Here is a 24079-nt window from a genome sequence, read left to right as displayed (position 1 = left end):
AAATGGGGACTGTCCCTATAAAATCAGGACATCTAGTCACCCTATTTTAAAATTACATTTTATACTGTGTGGAAAACTATTTTGTTATTATGAAAAACATTCTTGAGTACTTTCATCTGTAATAGTATATGTCTTTAAGGTGGGTATTTCCTGTTACCACAAGAAAACCGATTTACTCTCACACACAAAAAACAAGCACTTTTAGAAAATACTTTCAAAAGTATAAAATATTTTAAAAGATACTTACTTCCTATAAAGGAGTTAGGGAGGCACGAAGCAACCACATACAAAACAAGAAAAAGAATAATTGGTTAGTCTTCCAATACAAAAAGGTGTTACGACTTTTTGATAATTTAAAAGATATTGTCAAGTAGTTTAGGATGCAAAATTTGTTGTTTTCTAAAACTGTTATGATTTAGAAGGACACAAGTTCTTAAACACTGTGTGGTATCTTCCTCCTAATATGCACACAAACTTCCATTTACCAGTGCAAGCTTCCCCTTTCTCCCCTCAAAAAGGATCTTGTATTTTGTGCTTTTGAGCTCCCTCTGCAGGTTCTGCAGCAGGAGTTAACTAAATTAACCCTCTGCAAGTAGACAAGAAAGAAATCTGACAACTATGTTCAATTATCCTCCATAAAACATCTGGGAGAACTGAAGAAAGATTTTTTTGAGAGAAAAAGAAAAAGTCAAAACAAAAAAGGTTTTTTTTTTTTTTAAGATTAAGCAGCATGAAAAAAATGTTTATAAAAATTAAAAAAAAAAAAAAAAAAAAGTTGTGTAGCCTAGTTTTTAATCAAGATGGATTGCCATGCGAAAGATGGCTTGCCAAAGTACACTGTTTAAAAAAAAAGGGAAATTAATTGATTAAATTCAATTTAAACAAGTACAGCATAGCAGACAAATATTTCCCCACACTGCCCAGCCAATGTACCTCAACTGCAGAAGAAGGGAGGCCACCAGTAGCAACAAGAGGAGTCCAGCCATTACGCACATGCAGATTTTTGTTTAGGCCTCTTCATCAAGATTAGTAACAAGGGTGTCACTTAGTTCCAAGTCTGATGACAATTTCAATAATGTGGACACCTGAGTGCTGCAAATGGTACTAAAATCACCAATTCATTTCACACGGGCAATCAAACAGCCAACTGACACTAACAACTTTTGACCACTACTGGAAACAAACCAAAAGTGAAAGCTCCATAACTTATTACTAATCCCTAGAGCTAACACGAGCCGTATCTTTAGTAGTATTCAAATATTCTGTAGAAGCTAGAGATTTACCCTACACTATAAATAAATTAAACTAATATTTTTTCAATATATGTGACAGCCAGAAATGCTGGGGGAAGCCTTGACTGAGCATGTTGTCTGCCCATGCACATTGTAAAGCAACACATATGGGGCCTGATCCAAAGGCCAGCTAAAGGCAGTGGAAATACTTTAATTGACTTCATGCAGCTTTGGATCAAGCCCTTCCTTACACTGTAACAATCAGCATGAGGTTATTACCCCTCTCCTCTTCAAGAACTAGCTGACACAAAACTTAAAGTGAGCAAAATCATTTCAACTAGGAAAAATACACATGAACATACACAAAGCTCTGATCCCGCAAACGTCTCCATCTAGTCAGACCCACACGCACTACAGGATCTGGGCGGGGACATTTTCTAGTTTTCAACTATATTTGCTTAGAGGTGCCCATGTCTAAGAACCACCCTCATTCAGTAGCTACACTTATGTACATTATTTACTTGAATATAATTTTACAGAATTCACCCCTAATTTAAAGCAACTGATCAAGTAATTAAATGTAAAAAAAGTTACAACTTCACCAACATAAGGACTATTGATACTACACTAGATTAAATAATTTATAGTTCTCCTAAGGTTTTCAGGAGTTCTCTCCCCTGACCATCACCACCCATATAAGCAAATTGGTCATAATGTAAGATAGTGGTTCACTGAAGCGGACACAGAGTGTATTCTGTTACAGATTATTTAATACCTCACAGAGTATATACACTTTGGAAAGCAAGAACTGCAAACATGGATCTTTAACCTACAACAGGGGCAGGCAAACTTTTTGGCCTGAGGGCTGCATCGGGTTTCGTAAATTGTATGGAGGGCCAGTTAGGGGAGGGGGTCGTGGCCCGGCCCCCACCTCCTATCTGCACCCCACCCAGGACTCCTGCCCCATCCAATCCCCCCTATTCCCTGACGGCTCCCCCCCCAGGCCCCTGCCCCATCCAACCACCCCTTCTCCCTGTCCCCTGACTGCCCCTGGAACCCCGGCCCCTGACTGCCCCCTGCTGCCCCATCCAACCCCCCCTCCTTCCTGACTGCCCCGGGGACCCCTGCCCCCATTCAACACCCTGTTTCCCGCCCTGACCCTTATCCACACCCCCACCCCCTGACCACCACCCCGAACTCCCCTGCCCTCTATCCAACCCCCCCTGCTCCCTGCCCCCTTACCGCACTGCCTGGAGCACTGGTGGCTGGCAGCGCTGGAGCCAGGCCATGACAACGACACCACCAGTCCCAAGAGCTCACAGCCCCGCCGCCCAGAGCATTGCGCCGGCGGCAGAATGAGCGAGCTGCGGCCGCGGGCGGGGGGGGGGGGGGAGAAAGAGGGGCCAGGGGCTAGCTTCCCGGGCCAGGAGCTCGGGAGCCAGGCAGGACCATCCCGCAGGCTGTAGGTCAGGGGTGGGCAAACTACGATGTAACACTGTCTTCCTGAACAAAGAAAAACTTCTCACATGAAGGTAAAAGTACAACGCAAAAGAAAGTTTATACTGAAGAATAAGATACTAACCATATTGTAGGTGGCTAAACTAGAAAAAATATATATAATACAAATGTCACAACATATACTGTACAGACAAATTATATTTACACCTTACATTCACTTTTTTAAAAAGCTATGCTTGTTCTCTTTTAACTGATCTGTGCCCTTTTGTCAGACACTGCTTAAAATACCACCCTGTATATTTCTAATATTCATAGGTTCTAAAGAATATGCTTGTATCATTAGGAAGCCCCTTTAAATAACATAATGCTTATTACTATAAGTTACCTTGACCAGAAAGGAAATGAGAATAATATTTTACAAAACATGCTTTCACTGTAATTTGTTCTGCATTTGGGGGAAGCAGAGAGAAAAAAAAACCAAGAAGATGAGACATACTCATACTGAAATGTAACTGCCTTGCAGGGAGGGAAAAAAACAAAAGAAACCCACCACAGTAGCACATAACTTTAAAAAGGAGATCTACACAAAAATGAGAAAGCTGGTTAAATGGAAATTAAAAGGAACAGTCACAAGAGTGAAATGCCTGTAAGCTGCATGGAAACTATTTAAAAATACCATAACAGAAGCTCAAACTAAATGTATTCCCCAAATTAAAAAAAAAAAAAGATAAAAAATGCCACCATGGTTAAACAAAGTAAAAGAGACAAAGGCAAAAAAGCATCCTTTAAAAATTGGAGTCAAATCCTACTGAGGAAAATAGATAGGAACACAAACTCTGTCAAGTCAAGTGTAAAAATATAATGAGGCAGAACAAAAAAGAATTTGAAGAGCATCTAGCAAAAGACACACAAACTAACAACAAAAATTAAGTACATAATTAGCAGTAAGCCTGCCAAATAACCAGTGGAGCCACTGGATGATCAAAGTGCCAAAGGAGCACTCAAAGAAGATAAGGATGTTGCAGAGAAGCTAAATGAATTTTTTCATCAATCTTCACTGCGGAGAACGTAAGCGCGATTCCAACACCTTATTCATTCATTTTAGGTGGCAAATCTGAGAGTTCTGAAGAAACTCAGATATGAAACTGTAGAACTACTAACTCTGATATGTAACCTATTGCTTCAATCAGCCTCTGTACGAAATGACTGGAGGATAGCTAATATAACACTAATTTTTAAAAAGGCTTCAGAGGAAATTCTGGCTGGTAAGTCTAACTTCAGTACTAGGCATTTGGTTGAAACTATAGTAAAGAACAGAATTATCAGACACATAGATGAACACAGTATGTTGGGGAAGAGTCAACACAGCTATTAGAATTCTGAGGGTGTCAACAAGCATGTGGACAAGAGTGATCCAGTTGATGTAGTGTACTTGTACTCTCAGAATGTCTTTGACAAGGTCCCACATCAAAGGTTCTTCAGCCAACTAAGCAATTGTGGGATAGGAGGAAAGGTTCTCTCATGCATCAGTAACTGGTTAAAAACAGGAAACAAAGGGTAGAAATAAATGGTCAGTTTTCACAATGGAGAGAGGTAAAAAGCAGGTTCCCCCAAGTATCTGTTCTGGGACCTGTGCTGTTCAATGTATTCATAAATAATCTGGAAAGGAGGTGGACAGTGGGATGACACAAAATTACTCAAGATAGTTAAGTCCAAGATTGACTGCAAAGAGTTATAAAGGGATCTGACTAAACTAGGTGACATGGCAACAAAATGGCAGGTGAAATTCAATGTTAATAAATGCAATGCAATGTGCTTTGGAAAACTTAATCCCAACTATACATATAAAATGATGGGGTCTAAATTAGCTGTTACCAGTCAAGACAGACATCTTGCAGTCTTAATGGATAGTTTTCTGAAAACATCTGCTCAATGCGCAGCACCAGTCAAAAAAGCAAACAGAATGTTAGGAGCCATTAGGAAAGGGATAGATAATGAGAAAGAACATATCATAATGCCACTTTATAAATCCCCGTTACACCACACCTTAATACTGTGTACAGTCCTGCTTGCCCCATCTCAAAAAATATATATTAGAATTGGAAAAGTTACAGAGAAGGGAACAAAAATGATTAGGAGTATGGAATAGCTTCTATATGGGAAGAGATTAAAAAGACTGGAACTGTTCATCTTAGAAAAGAGATGAATAAGGGGGGATAGGATAGAGGTCTATAATGGTCATGAATGGTGTGCAGAAAGTGAATAGGGATATGTTATTTCCCTTTCACGTAACACAAGAATCCAACAAAAATATGCAGCAGAACAACAACAAATATAAAGGAAGTACTCCTTCACACAATGCACAGTGAACCTGTGGAACTCACTAATGGGATATTGTGAAAGCCGAAAGTAAACTGGGTTCAGAAAAGGATTAGATCAATTCATTGAGGGTAAGTCCATCAATGGCTACTAACCAAGACAGTCAAAGATGCAACCCCATGCTCTAGGTGCACCTAAGCCTCTAAATGCCAGAAGTTGGGACTGGACAACAGGGGATGGATCACTTGATAATACCCCGTTCTGCTCATTCCCTCCAAAGCATTTGGCATTGGCCACTGTCGCAAGACAGGAGATTGAAATAAATGGACCATTGGTCTGACCCAGTATGGCCAGTCTTATGTTCTTATTGTAAGCCCATTTCCATCCTGAGCAATCTTTTCCAATGTGGTAGTTGCAGTATGCAGAATATAGAAATAATCTAATGCTAATAATGATGATAAATTTTTAAAATGCATGCTTACGAAACTCAGGCAGAAACAAAAAAGTACTTTTTGAAATCCTCATCAAAAACTGTTTCAGAATAAAAATGGAAACTGAAGCAGGAAGAATTCAGCATGCGCTAAAATGGTTGCCAAAGACATTAGCTAAAGTGTCCCCCCAAACATAGGATTTCCTCTCCATTCAGTATAATCTACGAGCAGGTATTTCACTACTTTGAGCAAGGCACACTTAAACCACCAAAAGAGTATATAACTTTGTGATAGTCATTTTCTTCAATAAGCAAGTAAGTGTGATTTTTCTTCACTTTTTTCATTACAAAGTAGCCTATTAATAATTATAACTAATTGTATAACTACTTTTTTGTTTCTGCTCCAATGCTAGTGGCTGTCTTGAAGAACAAAATTAGGGGGAGAGGAAACACATGGGCTCTTGCCATGGAGAACAAGCCATGGAAGAAGAGGTAAAGGTCATAAAAGGAGATTCCCCCAAAGCCAATAAACCTATTCTTTCTGCTTGAGAAATTATGGTTTTGATGCATATTATGTACTGAAAGTCTTGTTTTCATATCATATTTCACAGGCACTTGTGATTTTTAAATGTATTTGATTAGAAAGTGAAAAAATATCACTGTGCTATAATTAGAAATGTACTAAACACAAGACAAACCGCCATAAAATGTGTGAACACAAAATGAATAGTTAGCTTCCAAATCTCTGTCCTTTGAGTTGGGTGTCAATTGTATGTCATTCATTCTTCAACAAAAAATTAAGTTTGAAACTAAATGACCATGTCAAACAAGACACATTTAGCATTATTTTAATCCCCTTCCTTCTCTAACATTTAATCCCACACTAGGGAGCTACAGAAAGTTATCACTAATTCTGTTGTTTAATTTAGCCATCTTAAAACGGTTAGCCTCCCCCACAAAAACCTCTTCGGGTTGTTTTGGGAAAAAACCACACACTGACCTTTTCCTTTTCTAACTAGCTTTATTCTTTGTGTGGTCAGAATTTCATTGGCTAGCCAAGTGATAATTTACAAGGTAAAATATCCTAAAGAAATATAATACTAATTGTGTTTTTCCATGAAAACACAGCTCCACAAGAATATGAACCTTAGGAGCAGACTGACACACTTTTGTGCAAAGTAAGTAAAATGTTCATGTGTTAAGTTAACCACCAAAGGGAGCACTTACAGTGTTTGAAAGTGACTGTATCAAAGTCACACACAAAGAAGAAGAGAAGGGACAAATTATCTGCTCCTGAAAATCCATCTAACTCAACAGTTGTCACTATGGGGCAGTCCTCTCAAGGGAAGCATGAGAATGTGTTAAGGGAACCACAAGATGTGCCTGTGTGTGTGTTGGGGGCAGGGGATTAGAGCTCTCTGTCTGTCAGCCCAAGGTGACTGGGCTGGGGCTCCTGCAGGAGGGCCGTGCACACCCAGAAGGAGGAGATTAATAATAGGAGATATACCTATCTCCTAGAACTGGAAGGGACCTTGAAAGGTCATTGAGTCCAGCCCCCTTGCCTTCACTAGCAGGACCAAGTACTGATTTTTGCCCCAGATCCCTAAGTGGGCCCCTCAAGGATTGAACTCACAACCCTGGGTTTAGCAGGCCAATGCTCAAACCACTGAGCTATCAGCTGGAGCCCCACCACATGGGCTCAGGGTATCCTTCTCCCCCGCCTCCCATTCTCTCACAGGGAGGCAGCCTGGGCTCAGATTCTTCCCTGTCCCCCGCATCTCTCACCTGGAGGGGTGCAGCAGCAGCAGCGCAGAAGCAAAGGTGGCACAGGGGCGCTAAGTTTGCTGTGAAAAGTGATATTGATGAATATCACTTTTTCACATTGCCACCCTTACTTCTTGCTGCTACTGGCGCAGTGTTGCCTTCAGAGCTGGGCGCCAAGCAGCAGCCGCTGCTGCTCTCTGCTCTGTCTTCAGAGCTGGGTGGCGGTATATGTACTTGTGGAGGGAGGGGGAGTGTGAATGACTACAGACACAAAGAAGGGGGGCCCAAGTTTGAGAACCACTGATCTAACTCAATGGAACTGAGCCCACTTACAGCTCCAGAGAAATTAGCCATATTTATTTTTATAGCTAGTCTAGAAAAATAAATTTTTTCAAGTCACACCCGCTGCAAAGACAAATGCAAAATGTTACTAAAATTAGATCAAGGGAACACCCAAGAGGTGATAAAGCACATATCAGCCCTCTTTCCCCCTCACAGCCATGCAAAAAAATCCAACACCAAAAATCCAATTACTAAATTTTTGAAATTAAATAAAAATACATATTTCAGGTAAATGAAAAATGTGTTAAATTATGCCAATACCTAATCATTCTTTAAACCAGTCCAAAAACACTATTTGGTGAAATAACTGGCAATTGTTGAATGTGAAGATTTTGTTTTCATCTGATGGATGTTTACAGATATATCTTTTCTCTCCGAAATTGTTAAAACCTAAAAAAAATTACTGACATTTTGAAAGCCAGAATGTGACATGAAACGGAAGGATCTATGTATGGAAAGAGTTTATGAAAATCTCACATTCTGCTGAGAGGGCCAGCTTTAATACAAATATGCTGTAGAGAAAAATAGTGCACATTTTCTTTCAGCTGCTTTCACTAACAAAAGTCTCAATATGTTTAGCTGATCTTAATTATTTTACTCCTTTAATCCAGTATTTTAAAACTGACAAGTTGCCAAGATGCTGTCCTGTTTGAATTTGCCACATTAATGTGCAGTTTCTAGCACACACTTTTCTGAGTAAGATTTGGAATTCCCGCTTAAAATTTCTGAGGAAATTATTCCTCCATCCAAAATTTACCTCATGCCTAATCTCTACCTTTACATCAAGTCAGAGGAATATCAATATTATAACGATTTTACTGTTTTTTTTACTTAAGGATGAGTTCTTAGGTCCAACTGAATAGGGGCCACAACATTGCTAGCTTCAATCACATACACACTTGGATTCTGCTGCTAAAAGTATTCTAATATAGTTTCCCTGACCACAGTGAGGATGGTTCAGTTTTTTATTTAAAGAGCTTTTGAGACTCTATTACAACCACTGAAATATACTCTACTAGGAAATAATTTTGACCCTATTCCATAATTTCATCCCCCCTCACCTGACCCTTTTCCTCTTCCCTAGGAAGGATATTTAAGTGCAAATAAGATCTTTATTCCCAGCCATCAATACAGCAACCATGATGTAAAAAACAGAAAACTGACTTCAAAAGAGGAAAAAACAGTAGGAAAACATAAACCAAGGAACAAAGATGTTTTCATGGAAATGTCAGTAACAAAACACAGGCGGGGGGAATTGAGAGGGTGGAGGTGGGGTGGGGAGAAGAAATGATGATGATACAAGCAGAATTCATACCTACTACAGTGATTTCTCCCTCTTCCCCCCCACCCAAGTGATCCATGAAACATTTGTGGATCTTTAAGAACAGGTTGGGTTGCAATTATCAGTTTTGTTCTCAGATATAAGGAAATCTGACCAGCACGCTATGAGATATGAAGCTACACGTCTTCAGCGACCCCCTCCATCAAGGAGAAAAGCATCACTGATATATTCTGAAAGGAGTCCAATTCAAATCTCTGGCGAGGAGGATGAGCTCCATGGTGGGACAACAAACAATGGCTGTGAAAAGACACAAAGAAAACTTCTAGGCAAAAAAAAATCCCCAATACTCTAAATTTAAAGGTGCCTTGACTAGTTGCAAAGGAGTGTAGAGTACAGTGGATTTAAATCGGTCATTTAGAAATAAAATCTTTTTAGCACAAAGTACTCTGGAAGTCAAAGATAATAATCACTCTGTGACTTCTGATCTAAAGCTAACAACCCTAGTTAAGCCTTATTTTATGTTCCCCTATTTCTGTGCAAAACTCTGCAGGGACAGCACCTTTTATTCCTCCTTTAAAACATGAAAAATGCAGGAAAGTAGTTTTTTTCCCTCCTTGTAAGCATTCATGATTTTCTCCTCTGCTTTTTATGGGTCATTATTTTTCATCTGATTTGTTTTGAGAGAGTGACAGTTTACAATTTTGACACTGAACATCAAGTGGGGTTCCCCTCCAAAAACATTCATTTTCATGTCTTAGTATATCAAATTTTTACAATCGGGGGCAGGGGGGAAATAAAATGTGGGAAAGTATCATCCTATTTCTACATAAACCATTTATATTTAAACAATAAATGAAAAAAATAAAAATTTAAAAAACAAAATCTATTTTGGGGGATATTAGAGTAGAACAGCAGAAAGAAGATTCTTTCCTCTATAATAAAAGCTGGGTTGGGAAAATCCTCTCTTTCTGTAGTAATTTACCCTTTAAATACCCTCAACTCAAACATCTATGAAGTGATACTGAGAAATGACAGTCACAAACAAGACGACTGGCTATCAAGGAAAGCCAAAAATAGTGATCTTATAGTAATACTTCTTGGTATCAGAATTAAATATCAGCAGAAGGATATCTGCTTGCCTTTGACTACTCCAAAATAAATATAACTGCTAAGGTTTTGCTGCCTAGCACAGTCAAGTATGTCTTCAAAATATTTTTGTTAACAACTCTCATCTATCACGGAACACTAGAATATACAGCCTGCAGTTATGGTATATATAATTAAGAAAAAATCAAATTTTACATGGCCTAGAGTACCGGTTCAAGTTAAGATTGTGTTTTTGAGGAAACACACATTTAAATATGGAAGGTATGCTGCTCAGATTGGAATATGCACAGTGAATCACTATGCTGAAGAAGTTATAGTTAGCAGTGTTCCACTGTAGAAACCTCCTTTCTTTCCTTCAAAGTACTAGGCAGATTATTGAACCTTCATGTTTTAATTTGGCCCAGATGCAGATTCCACTATTACAAGTTATGTTATCATTAGCTCTTCTTTGTTCTTTTTTGACCTTGAGTGGTTTATTAATTCTGAGAGTGGTTTTTAAGCTTAGCATATGGTAAAATCTCAATGTACTTTCAAAACTTCATTCCATAATCAGTTAAGGTTGTTAGGTGACAACAACAATATTACCTATCACATCAATTGCAAGATCCCAGCACTAAACTGTGGAGAAATGAATAATTAAGGGAATCATAAATCTTATACTGCTCTCGTAACAGACAAGCACATTATTCTTACTGGGTGAAATCTTGATTCCTAGTCAATGACAAAGATTGCCATTAACTTAAATGGGTCAAAGATTTTACCCACTAATTACAAAGAAATGCATATTTCATCACAAAACAATCTTAACTCTTACCCAGGAATTGTTAGGATATTTATTTATCATTTATTATTACCTTGATTTCAGTGTCTAAATACTTCCTTTTGGATGAATACCATTAAATGGTAAACATTACTGGATAATATATTTATCAACTGAGAGTAGAAAGTTTGGTAACTATTTCTAATTCATGTTTAATGAGAATATTGTTTATGTATTCTTCAGTAAGAATCTATTTAATGTTTTAATCTTATGTATTCATGGTATAAGTATGACACTGATCCTGCAAATACACACTTCATTGAACGTGCATATGGATTTCAAGATAGGCATGTGCTTAAATACCTTCGTGAATATCAGAGCCTCCCACTGCACATCAGAAAATGTATCTAGATTCACCAGATAGGTATGTTAGATATGCATAACTAGCACAGCCAACATTAACTCCAAAAAAATGGTAAAAAGTGCAGAGGGCCTGTGCACCAACAGAGCTCGGGCCTGCCTTCTGGCCCTCTTTCCAACCAACCAGGATACTTTGCAAGAGACAAGTGTCCTCCCCTATTAACTCACCATGAACTAACCCCCAACAACAGACCCAGATTTGAGGGCTTACTTTTGGATTGTGGTGTAAAAACATACCTATTTTTTCCAGTAGGGCCAACTCCAAGTGTTCAAAACAAATAAAAAGTTTGGCCCATTAAAATCATAAGACTGGTTTAAAAATCAGGATATATATATATATATATATGGTTCTTTTTATTTGATCTCTGATTTTTGAGGCTTTACAGTTCATATTTTCAAGCTTTAATCCATAACCATGACAGCTAGAAACTAATTTTGTTAAAAATTAAAACCTGAGATTCTCAGGCAGTCATATGAAATAGGGCTTTTAAAAAAATATCTAGTATTGTGAGATTCAGGATAAAATTGAGAGAGCTGGCAAGTGATGGGGGCAAGATCTACCACAAGATAGGAGAAATTGATGGTTTTGAATTTTTTGGTGTATGAAACTCATCCACTGGAAAAAGTTGCCTCTCTCTTCCCTCGAAACCTTTACAGGGACACTGGGCAGTGAGATACTAGGTGGGAGAGGGAGGTTTAGTTGCATAAACGGCCTTTGAAGCCAATCCTGTGGTACTTAACTGATGTCGGGGACCAACCCCTCCTTCCTACAGTTTGAGATAGGAGTACTTCTATCCTGTTGGTGGCCAGGGAGGCAAAGCAACGTCCTTCGCCTCCCCAATAAGGCCTTAAATTTTCAACCACCAGATTTGTTTTGGTTGATGAATTGGACATCAAATCTCAGTTTAAGTTCCCCTCATTGTGAGGAAATTCCTAGTAACTTTGTGGATAAAAAAAATGAATGGGTTTGGACCACACTACATCTCACAGATACAAGAGGACATACACATATGGCAAAAACTAAGACTTCTCTGGCTGCGTTTTGGTATCTGTGAGTGTCAGTGGCCAGAGGTAAGCAGAACGATTCAGGTTACATGTCTTTCTGGATGATAAGAACTAATATGGAAAAATGGGTACAGTACTGGTGAAAAAAATTCAGTGCCTCCCTATGAAAAGGCATTTTGCTGTTATAAAGAATTTTTTTCCTCAGGAAATTATCAGCACTTGATAATGACAATCTGACCAACTTCCTAATCTTCCTTTTCTAGCTAAGATTATGGACCAGGTTGCCACACAACCCTCACAGTATTTTGATGTCTAAGATCTCCTTAATTTTTATCAGTCTAGTGCAAATCTATGGACAGCAACTCTCTCCATAATATCACTGCCTTAGTTCATGCATTTCTATACATCATCTGGTGGAATGATATTTTGATATAGCTGGTTAGGTTTACAACTTTGTAACACTCTTGCAAAACAAAACAAAAAAACCCAACCAAACAAAAAAAAAGTTTCTTTGATATTTAGCATATATGAAGAGGTTGAAACTGGGCTGATTTTCACCTGCTCTCAATCCATAACATAACCAAAGTTTAGTAGCTCTTGAGAAAAGATTATAGCCAACAGCATTTATTTTTTGGACATTTCTTTCCCAGCCTTTTCACCCTCTCAAGTCTTAGATTGTCTCTCGCTTTTTGGCTGGGGTAGTTGTAGAGGAAGGATGTCATTCTTCAGATAATGTGGTTCAATTTCTAATTGACCAGATATTTAAAATATTTTAAAGGTCTATTAAACAAAGAGATGGACTGGTAGCACAAACAAAGATAAATTAAAATAAATAGTGGAAAACAACAGTGGTTATTTTCAGTACAAATTTACAATTGTCTTCAGATATGTATAATATGATAGACATGAAAGCATTTCAAGCTCTTCTAAAAGACAAAAAATATCCCTTGGTTGGATTCTCAAAAGCTGATAAACTGATCTCAGTAATAACTGAAGCAGTCTCATAAAGAAACAGGTAAAAGCTAAAATTTTATCCATGAAGGCTATATACTGAGAGAGAGAGTCTAGAAGCTACACATTTTTCTGGTTTCCATCTAGTGAACAAGCATCTTCTACCAGAAGAGCTTCCAAATTCCATTGTCTGCTCTCCAATTGCAGGTAAAGTCCATTATGAATGAGAAAAGAGAATCTATTTTGTCTCATTTACCTGTCAAGGCAAATAGCTCAAAAGAGCACTCTCTAAGAACATTTTCTATCTTCTCATAGCATCTTTACTGTTTGAATAACTACAGATCAGAGGATGTTAATGTCCCTAAATTTTGTTTAAAAAATTCATTAATCCTATTCACAAAGGTAAAAAAATGGCTTCTACTTGTCAATTCCTCCCATTTACACCTTGAATATTTGCCAGCCAAAGGATTATTGAGAGTTCAGTGTTCAGAAAGTCATCTGTATTGATAAATACTGAGTTGTATGTGAATTATGTGCAGAAAATGGGAATTTTTCATGTGGCTTAACCAAAAACTAACCGTATATTAAGTAGTACACTTTTTTCTTTCAGATAATGTCATATAAGGAATTAAGAAAAATTTCCGTATCAGCATACTAATTGCTTTTCATTTTCATTCTGCTTTCACACTGAAAATTGGACAAAGTAATTTGATCTCACAGTAACTTTAAAGATTGGTATAAGAATCGAGAAAATTATAAGAAAACAGAACTATTTAGCTTTAAACAAAATAAAAGATGCTGCATTTAGAGTGTCTATGATATGCCTTCCTGAAGAGTTACACTTGATCTATATCAAAATCCTTGTAAAGAGAAGTCTTGCAGTCATTTTTGGTTTTATTTCTACACAGAGATGTTTTGGAAGTTAAAATATACCAATGTATGAATAACATTTCAGAAACAGACCCCAGAATGCCCCTCCTACCCCATATATACACTTCAACAACTCTCCACCAGCTCCCACTTAGCCTGACAGCCTCCACACACACATCCCAGCAGCCCTGTAATATATCCTGCTCACCACAGCCCCCCAGCAACTCAGCCATACTGGCCTGGCCACAACCTCCAACATCCCCTTCTCCTCCAACATCCCAGCCCCCAATCCCGCACACACACACCCGTGCTCCACTCGCCCCCACACACGCCGCCTCCCAATACTCCCCACTCACCCCAGGGCACAGCAACTTGCCCCCAGGACCTTCTTGGCTGTGCACCCTCCTCCACCCCTTCTTGAGCAGTGCTCCACTCCTGTCCCAGCTCAGATTGCCACTCCTGATCCCAGCTGTGATGGAGGAGCAGCTGAGCCAAATTTGAGTAAATGGCACTGCCTGCTAAACTATGCACAGGGTTGCAGCATCACTGAGTTTTATTTTGGGGGGTTTTCCCCAGTGGCTGTGGGCCCCTCTGAGATGGAAGCCCTGTGAAAGTGTCCTGAGGGCACATTGGTTAAGATAGGCCTGCAAGGTAGAGGGTTTGCGAGTGTCCCCACATCCTCTCATCAGGATCACCTAATCTTCCCCCTGCCAGGGTTTTCTGTATACCTCTATTCCCCTTTCCCCCTACCAGGATCCCCCATGTCAGGGACTGTGTGGACTTCCCCATTCTGCCCCCACTTCCTCCTAGTCCCCCAAGTTATTTGTATTCTTTCTTTCTGAGATATAGATCATTGAGGGTATCAACCTGTTAAACTCTATTAGGAGGACAACAGATGAGACTGAGTATGCAGGTGTTAATGGGTGCCATCAACTAGTCCTTTTACCTATAGTCAATTACAGAGGTGTTTACAGCTGTGGCAGTGCTAATCAACTGTCAGGGTTCCATGTGTCCCCCATTTTTCCCCTTTCAGTTTCCAGATTTTCCCTAATAGCAGCAGAGAGTTCTGACCACGGAGGCCTGCAAAATTGTCTGAAATTCTGAACTGATTGGATAAGAAGTTAAAAAGTTATTGCATTACATACAGCCCATTGAGCTGAGCATAGTCCTTCACAAGCTCTATCTGCCACCAAACCTCAATGAACTGAAGATTTCTTAAAATGCTAAGAGCTCTGGAAAATAAGGGGTTCATATTATTAGAAAACCAATTTACAGTCTCCCTCCTCTTAACCAGGAGATGTTGGCAAAGCTGGCTGATTAAGACAAACCTCAGAGAACATACCACTCTTTACATAATAGTGGTTAAGTTAACAAGGGTTCAGATGAACACACACTTTGACTGGACATAGGTAAAAAGATTAAATTAAGCAAGGGAAAATTCTAAGATTGAGTATCAGGAAACTGCTCCCCAAAACAGAAGATCTGTTAAATCAGGGGAAAAACTACCACATTAGTTATTTTAAACCAACCGGGAGAAACCACTGGATACAGGGAAGAAACTTGCACTGCCAGGGGAATGGATTAGTGATCTAGTCAGACTTTCTCCCTCTTTAACTTCCACGTGTGTATGAATGGATCTGTACACATCTGTAAGAAATCTTAATTTCTCTCTCTCAAAAAAGATGCAAAATTTAAAGTAGATTATTTTTTTTTACTTAGAGGAAAGAAAAGAATTATAAAAGTCAACTTTTGCTGCTATATTGCCAAAGGGAGGCTACACCTTCCCAGAAAAAAACATTGAAAGATGTTCTTGACACTACCTATATAAGTTTTAAAGTGACAATATGCATTTGGGGACTCCAATACTCTAGTTTCCATTTCCACACAAGTTTTATTAGTTACTAATTTGGGTCTCTCAAAAAATTCTATAGCTGAATTGTATTAACCATGACAAAGGATAGATGAACACAGGTTGTCTTTGTTATATAAAGCATCAAAAATATAGAACATTAAACCTTCTCTTTCACTATGAAAAGGATGCTGAGGGTGGAATTTGTAGAAAGGACGACACAACTTTAATTTTCACAGCTGATGCCTATTTCCTGCCTACAAACAGTAGGTGGGTTGGACCAATAAGAAGTGTTGATTTTTATTGTACCCGGTGTAGTTGGTAAATATCACAAATAAGACTATCAATTATATACTCGTTCATAAGCCGCATTTTTTATTAAAAAAGGGAAGCACCAGAGAAGGGGGTCGGCTTATGAACGGGTATAGAGAGGGAGGAGTGAGACACAGCCCCTCCCCTCAACAGAGGGAGCCAGGAGAGGCAGCAGAGCCAGAAGGGAAGAGGCGGGGCCAGAGTCTCTCTGCTTCTGGCCATGCTGCTCTCCCCCCAGCCTCCGAAGCAGCTGAAGCTCCGGGGCTGGCAGGTTGCAGCCGTGCCGCTCGCCCCACCACCCAGAGCAGGCTGCGGCCGTACCGCCCGGCCCAGCCCACTGGAACATGCTGTGGCCGCACTGCCTGGTCTGGCCCACCGGAGCAGGCTGCAGCCGCACTGCCCGGTCTGCCGGAGCAGCTCCAGCCAGGCCAGAGACATCCTCCCCTGGTCCTCCCCAGATAAGGTGGGAAGAGATGGGATAGGAAGAGTGTGGGGGTCCCAGGCTAGGGGTGGGGTCATGTGGGGGGTGGTCACAAGGGTTACTTCCCTGACCCCCCGTTTCTCCACCCCCCAAAAAATTTCCCCACCAGTTGCTGTCCCGGCGCGCCAGCTGCTTACCCTGATGGGCTGGGACACCTTGTTTACGTAGGTTTACCTCCGTGCCTGTGGACGCTGGAGGTAAACAAACCATCTCAGCCCTGCAGCGGCTTATCCTCATGGCCCAGGCGCCAAAGTTTGCTGACCCCTGAATTATAGGGTCGGCTTATGAATGGGTCATAAAACTTTTTAATTCTTCCTTATCCATCTTGGGGAGGGAGGTCGGCTTATAAACAAACCGGCTTATGATCGAGTATATATGGTATACTATTAGTCATTATTCATTGTAACAATTGTTTACTGTCCCTCCCTCCATACTTAGAAAAAAGTAACCTCTGCAATATGGCACTAATACACAATGTGGATCCTAATTTCAGCAAGTTACAGTGTAACAATGGAGACTTGGACATATTCAAAGACAAAATGCTTTTGTTTTACAGACCTAAAATGATGACATTACAACTAAACATGGATTAACTGTAAAATCTTCACTTTCACTGTATGTGCTACAATTTCACAGTATAACAACAATATAGCACATATTCCCTTTAAACGGGCTTCAAGCACTTAACACTCCTATCTAGCCTTTGGGGAAAAAACAGAATGGGTAAACAAAAACTGAAATAACTATACAAGTAAAATGAAAATATATTTTCATTATAGCTAGGAAAGCAAGCTTCTCATACAGATTACATTCTCATTTTCACGGTCTTCATAGTGAAGTACTTTCCAGTGTTATTTCTTGATTTAAAATAAACTATTTTATTGCTGACCCTTTAGAAAACCAAGCAACAGTATTTTGCATAACCACCTATGTAACTTTCATAGAAGTTATGTCACCCATTGCTGTACCTAGACACATCAGACTGTAGTATTACAAAGTTCACAAGGAGGAGAAATGAAGCACTGAACAACTTACAAACAGATATATTAATTGAAAAAAATAAAATCAATCACCTTACATAAGAGAATCAACTATTCTAAGGCCCCAGTTCACTAAAGCACATAAGCACATGCTTAAATTCTTTGATGATCAGCACCAAAGTGCAGAAGGGGAAACCTTAAAATACATTGTAACTGATTTAAGCTCTTGAAGAGCTAAGGGAAGTGATGGAGTGACTAGATTGGTGTTTTTTATTCCTACAAATTAGTTACGAAATATGAATATCTGTATACACTCAGCTACTACATACAGTCGGTTTACAACAGGATACAAATTATATTATGGGCTGCCTGTATTTTATCCTCTTTATTTTATATATTTATACATATATGCACACACAGAGAAAGGTCTAGTGCAGAAGTCAGCAACCTTTCAGAAGTGGTGTGCCAAGTCTTCATTTATTCACTCTAACTTAAGGTTTTGTGTGCCAGTAATACATTTTAATGTTTTTAGAAGGTCTCTTTCTATAAATCTATAATATATAACTAAACTATTGTTGTATGTAAAGTAAATAAGGTTTTTAAAATGTTTAGGAAGCTTCATTTAAAATTAAATTAAAATGCAGAGCCCCCCGGACCGGTGGTCAGGACCCAGGCGGTGTGAGTGCCACTGAAAATCAGCTCGCGTGCCGCCTTCGGCACACGTGCCGTAGGTTGCCTACCCCTGGTCTAGTGGATAGGGTACTGACTGGGAGTCACAAGACTAGGGCAAGTCACTCCACCTGTCTCCATACTTCTCTTGCCCCTCCACCCTATGCCTTGTCAATTTATATAGTAAGATCTTCAGGATAGAAGCTGTTTCACACTATGTGTTTGGGCCCAGTACAACGGGGTCCCAATCCACTATTATAAATACAAATACATAATGCCAATGGTCTTTTCAACTCCCTCTTAAATTTAACCCACATGATAATCAATTTGAACTTAAATTTATATCTGAGAGAAACATAAAATTGACACCAATTTGAAATATTTCTTATATGACAAGCAGAAGCAACAGTCCAACTGCATCAAAGACACTCATGGAAACAACTTATTTTTACTGTTCTGTCCCTTAAAGCCCCTTGACAAAGCTTCCATGGCATTCCAAAATGGAGAGAAGAAGTGTTAAAATATACCAATTAGGGATACTTTCTACATAAACATGAACTAAAATAAGCCATCAGTGGCTAAAATATGATACATTAAAATATGCCTAAAAATTATGAATTTTAGAATTATCAGTCCAGAATAGTGTATCCAAGATTCAGAAACATTTACAAATAAAAACTGTAGTCTTTGAAACCTCCAATTCACCTGTCTGCAATGGAATACTAGGGATCTTATTGTTTAATATATATTGCTACAGCATTTAAAGACCACAACCATGTCAAAGTTCCATTGTGCCTGTATACAAACATATAATCTATGACTGTCTCTTCCCCCAAAGACCGTACAGTGTAAAAAGACAAGTAACAGGTATCTGAGACAAACAAGAGGGCCAGGAGGGGAGTGGTGGAGATACAGTAGCAAATATAATATGACATGCACCATTCTTGGCTGGTCAGCAACAGTGATTGCAGCTGTCCACCTGCATTGCCGTAATCAGGTTGCAGTCTGCTATATGCATTATGGAAGAGGTGAGTTTTGAGAAGGTACCTGAAGGAGGACCAGAGAGGGGATCTGTCTAGCAGTCTTTCATTGAAAGAATGAGTAGAAGTTACTCAGACACAACTTCTCTCATCACTCCATAGCCAAAAACTGCATCTGTTGATGCATATGCAGTAATTCAGTCATACTAGGTGAAAAAAATGCACACAAGCTTTATTTCGCTCTTCCACCAAAATGTCCCCTCTCTGTCCCAAAGATTGACTACATAAAGTCAGAATAGGTTCTGACACTGAAAAAAACAATGTGCTCCTTCACCTGAATAGGCGTCCCAAATACAATCTAGCAAACTAGAGTTACCTTAGAGGTTTTGGTCCCCATCCTTGGCTCTTCCCATAACAAAACGAACCAGAAGACCAAAAATTCTTCTTTGTTCCAAAGTTGAATTTTAAGGTTCTATAACAGTCAAAGGGCACATGCTGCATTCTTTTTTATTCTGAGTGGAAGAATAAAACTGGACAATGATAGTATTTCTTGACCAAGAAGAAACCTTGAAACTACTGGAGAAAGGAAGAAAAGCCTCCCTATACCGTGGAGAACAAGAAATAGGTTGGCAGTAAAGAGAACTGAGCTGCCAAGCTCATTTACCCTATTTGCAGAAAAGCAGCAACTGGGAAAGGGTTTTTAAAGTCAGCAACTCCACATACAAAGAACTCAAAGGCTTAAAGAGAAACTGGCAGAAAGATCAAGGGATGTAGAAGCACTGGGTAAAATATCAAAAGCACCTACATCACTTAGAAGCCTATATCCCAGTGACTTTAGATGGGACTTCGGCACTTTTAAAAATTTTATCCAACAGTTTTAACAGAGAGAGAAGGGATAAATGCCCACTCAGAGCTGTGACCCAAATGGAGTCCCCTGAGATTCCAAAGAGTCCCTGAGCGCTACCAGTGCCTTCCTAAAAGCCCTATATTAAAGGAAATTGATGTACATTTTTTTTCCTCTGAAAAGAATCATTTCCTCCGGCTCATTCTGAACTCAAAATAAGACCTTCGGTATGCATTGTCCCTATTACCAACCAAGGAAATCCAGTTAACAGGTGACTTAACTAACTAGCCGAATAGGGAGGCTTTCCACAAGGACAGGGGAATGAAAAGAGTCTTATATGTTTCTGATGCATTGATTCCAGAGAGGATCAGAAACCGCTGGAGAATCTGAAACCATAACCAGACAAGACTGAGGCAATGTACACCTCTATCCCAATATACTGCGACCCGATACAACACAAATTCGGATATAACGCGGTAAAGCATTGCTCAGAGGGTGGCGGGGCTGCACACTCCAGCGGATCAAAGCAAGTTTGATAGAACGCGGTTTCACCTATAACACGGTAAGAGTTTTTGGCTCCCAAGGACAGCGTTATATCAGGGTAGAGGTGTACCAGGATACTCAGTAAGTACAGCTTCTGTAGGACACAACAGCATTACTGGAATTGGAGCCAGAAAAAAACAAAAAAAGAATGACGGTCAGAGACACTACCTCCTGTGACAAGGTATCTGTTTCAAGAAATTTGGGGGTGGGAATGGACAGGTCCTTGTACACAAAACTGGTGCAGTGAAAAAAGTTTCAGGATCCACTCCATTTGTTTCACCTTAGAAGCTGAGAGCTTAAAGAGTCTGGTGAGTATACTGTTTAGGTTGACCAGGGAGGGTGTCATTTATCGATGAACAAATTAGAATTGCATACGGTTAGGTGTTCTCCTTTGATGGCTCTTCTCAAGTAACAGATGAAGTCATGGGGTTACTTCCAGGCAACGTACTGGTGTAATATTTCTGCACAAATAGCATAAATCCTCTAGCAGAAAATCTTGAGAATAATCACAGTCTCTCTCTGGCGCCTCCTCAGTCTCTGAAATCTCAATATCAGCAGCTAGGTGAGAAAAGGCTATTATCACCTTTGAGGATGAGAAGCAGAAAGGTTTGAGCCAGCAATGTTACCTATGACAAATATGTCTTCTTAGTCTTCCCAAAGAAGATTATCACCACCAGAATCTATCTGATCCTGTGTAGACAGCATGACCTTGGGCAGAGTAACAGCTGCACGAGAACCAATGTACTTTTTGGATAGGAGAGGGAGATGAGAGAGAAGGACTTGAATTGACATTTCCTGTAGTAACTAAGAGGGAAGCCAAGTCAAGAAGGAAAGAGAGGTAGGGTTAAGAATTCTACGGATAAGTTATAAATGCAGTAAAAGTAGCAGAGTGAGCAAGATTTCTTACTTCTTCTAAAGCAGTGGTTCTCAACCTGTGGCCCGCAGGCTGCTTGCGGCCCAATCATCACACAGCTGCAGCCTATGTAACATCCTCAGGGCCATACAGGTAGTATTGGATGCGTCCCACAATGGTAAATAGGTTGAGAACCACTGTTCTAAAATAATAGTAAAAGTAATAGGCCAGTCACAGTTACTTGAAGATACTCTCAGGTCAAACATTCCTTAACAGCAAGAAGGGTAAGGAATGATCTTGCCCCAGAGTTCAGAATCCTGAGTGTGACAGAGGAGGAGGTCAAAGAGATACAGGACCTGTGGGTTAAAGTTGCATTCTAAAAGTTAAACATTTCTTGCCCCCCTTTTCTTGGTTTATTGCCCTTTTAACTCCCATAGAGTCACTTTTTCTTTAATCTATTCTAGAGAGGAAGGAGTAGGAGTGAATTTCTGAGTGTTACCAAGCAAGGCAGAGGGAGAAGTACAAAACTAGGGAGAAACAGGGCATGAACAAGAATCCTCAGCACCAAAACGTTTGGCACAATTTGACTGGAGATTTTCCCCAAAAACTCATGTGATAAGAACTGCAGACTGATACAGTTTCTGGATTCAAATGGGAGGGAATCACATAACTTACTTCAGGTTCCAATATGTGTTAACATTTCATAGTACATTCCAAAGAGTCAGCCTATGATTTTTTTCATTTGTACAGTAGAACCTCAGAGTTATGAACACCAGAGTTACGAACTGACCAGTCAACCTTACACCTCATTTGGAACTGGAAGTACACAATCAGGCAGCAGCAGAGACAAAAAACAAAAATAAAAAGCAAATACAGAACAGTACTGTGTTAAATATAAACTACTAAAAAAATAAAGGGAACGTTTAAAAAAAAGATTTGACAAGGTAAGGAAACTGTTTCTGTGCTTGTTTCATTTAAATTAAGATGGTTAAAGGAGCATTTTTCTTCCACACAATAAAGTTTCAAAGCTGTATTAAGTCAATGTTCAGTTATAAATTTTTGAAACAACCATAATGTTTTGTTCAGAGTTACGAACATTTCAGAGTTACAAACAACCTCCATTCCCGAGGTGTTAGTAACTCTGAGGTTCTACTGTATTTATTATTGCTGCTCTTTCTATTATTGGGGGTAGTTACTATCTGGGGGTGGGAGGTGTCATTTAATAGTATTTTTCATCCATTGGATGCAAAGATACCTTCTGCAATGAAACAAAAAATATACATGTTAAAATAATCATTAATTTTTTACAGTAAGACTCTGAAACCCTAGTCTTTTTTCTTCTCCTCTTCCCGAGGATCTGAATTTTGTGTTCCACTGTGGCTGTGTCTCTCCACAAAGTAACACACTCTTCAGAGAACAACTGCATCTTTGGAAAGTCTGTATGTAGCCGGGACATAGTAATTTTGTGCAGTTTAGTACTGTAAGTGTTATCTGGGGGTAAGAATTCAGATATAGCTTTGTACATTATGATAGCTTTAGTACCGCTCCAGAAAGGCTTAACAAAAACTGCAGTGTCACAAAGTGACAATCAGTAGATGACCAGAGGCATAACAAGTAAAAACAGGAGATGGAGTATCTGTGATTCATAATGTTCCAATCTTTTATTTGGGAAACTTTTGTTTTGTTTTAACTAAAACAAGCAATTCATACTGCTAGATTGAAGTCTGCAGATTCACTACCTGTCCTAAATATAATTCAGACATATTTGAAGCTTGTACTTTTAGCACATATACCTCATGACTATGGAATGAGTTGCCTTTTCATTTCTGGGAAGGCAAACTGGTTTCCATTTTTCAACAAAAATGAAAACATACTTATTTGATGTTTCATGTTTATGTAAAGCACCTGGAGCATTCTGTAAGGAATCCTGTATGCACTGCGGGAGTTTAAAAAAAAAATCTACTTGGCCTTGACCAGTGGGTAACTACTCCCCACTGGGTATAGGAGCCTAAGCTATCAATTTTGGCAGAATTTAAACTTTCACTTGAAGAAAAAACTTCAAGCCCTTTCAAATGTCAATCTAATGTAAACTAGCATAGTGCTGTATTCTTGAGTCTGCAGACAGTGATGTCCACTGCCTCTGCTGCTGCTTGTAGCTTCCTCAAACAGCAGCAGAGTGAATTTATATGGCTCTAGCTCAGTTTCCCTACTGTTGTTCTGAACCCTGTAAGCAGCAGTGAAGCTGTCACAAATCATGTCAATTTGATGATGCTGCCTAGGAAACCTGTAAGCAGCAAAAGCAGGCGTGGAGTTATTCCCAGAAGAAGACCCACCCACACCTGTCCACCGGCCAAAAAAAAGGTCAAGGCAACAGGAGGGGTACAGTAGCCAAGAGCTGTCTCCTCTCTCCCCTCACATCAGCCAGGAGCCTCTGGAAGTGCCAAAAATCCAACCACCAGCTACAGGGGTTATGGAGCATCATACATATCAGACAATTACTATCCTGAGACTAATAAAAGAGAACAAGCACTGAAAGTAGCTCAGGATCAATACCCACTGTAAAAATCTCAACACCTACTCCCTCTCCCAACAGCTGGGGATAGTGGCGGGGCTGAATTGTTCATCAGG

General features: G+C 39.5%; 1 protein-coding gene across 16 annotated transcripts in view; it reads right to left on the bottom strand.

Annotated features, from left to right (window-relative positions):
• Positions 1-24079, bottom strand: part of ASXL3 (ASXL transcriptional regulator 3) — a 147649-nt gene that overhangs the window by 95163 nt on the left and 28407 nt on the right. For 13 of the 16 annotated variants that reach the window (XM_039524848.1, XM_039524847.1, XM_039524849.1 and 10 more), the window contains one exon: positions 14741-14743. The exons of 1 other annotated variant lie outside the window; for it this stretch is intronic. Coding sequence is in view for 6 of the 15 variants with exons in the window: in XM_039524841.1 (XP_039380775.1) it covers positions 14741-14743 (3 nt within the window). In the remaining 9 variants the exon portion in view is untranslated. Of the gene's footprint in view, positions 1-247; positions 251-933; positions 1197-12361; positions 12365-14296; positions 14398-14740; positions 14744-24079 lie in introns of those variants that run through there. 2 more of the 16 variants (XM_039524844.1, XM_039524840.1) reach the window with 2 other exon arrangements.

The sequence above is a fragment of the Mauremys reevesii genome, linkage group 2 (assembly GCF_016161935.1).
Source record: "Mauremys reevesii isolate NIE-2019 linkage group 2, ASM1616193v1, whole genome shotgun sequence".
Classification (NCBI taxonomy): domain Eukaryota; kingdom Metazoa; phylum Chordata; order Testudines; family Geoemydidae; genus Mauremys; species Mauremys reevesii.
Note: the sequence above shows the minus strand (reverse complement) of the source record. Positions and strands in the feature narration are given on the sequence as shown.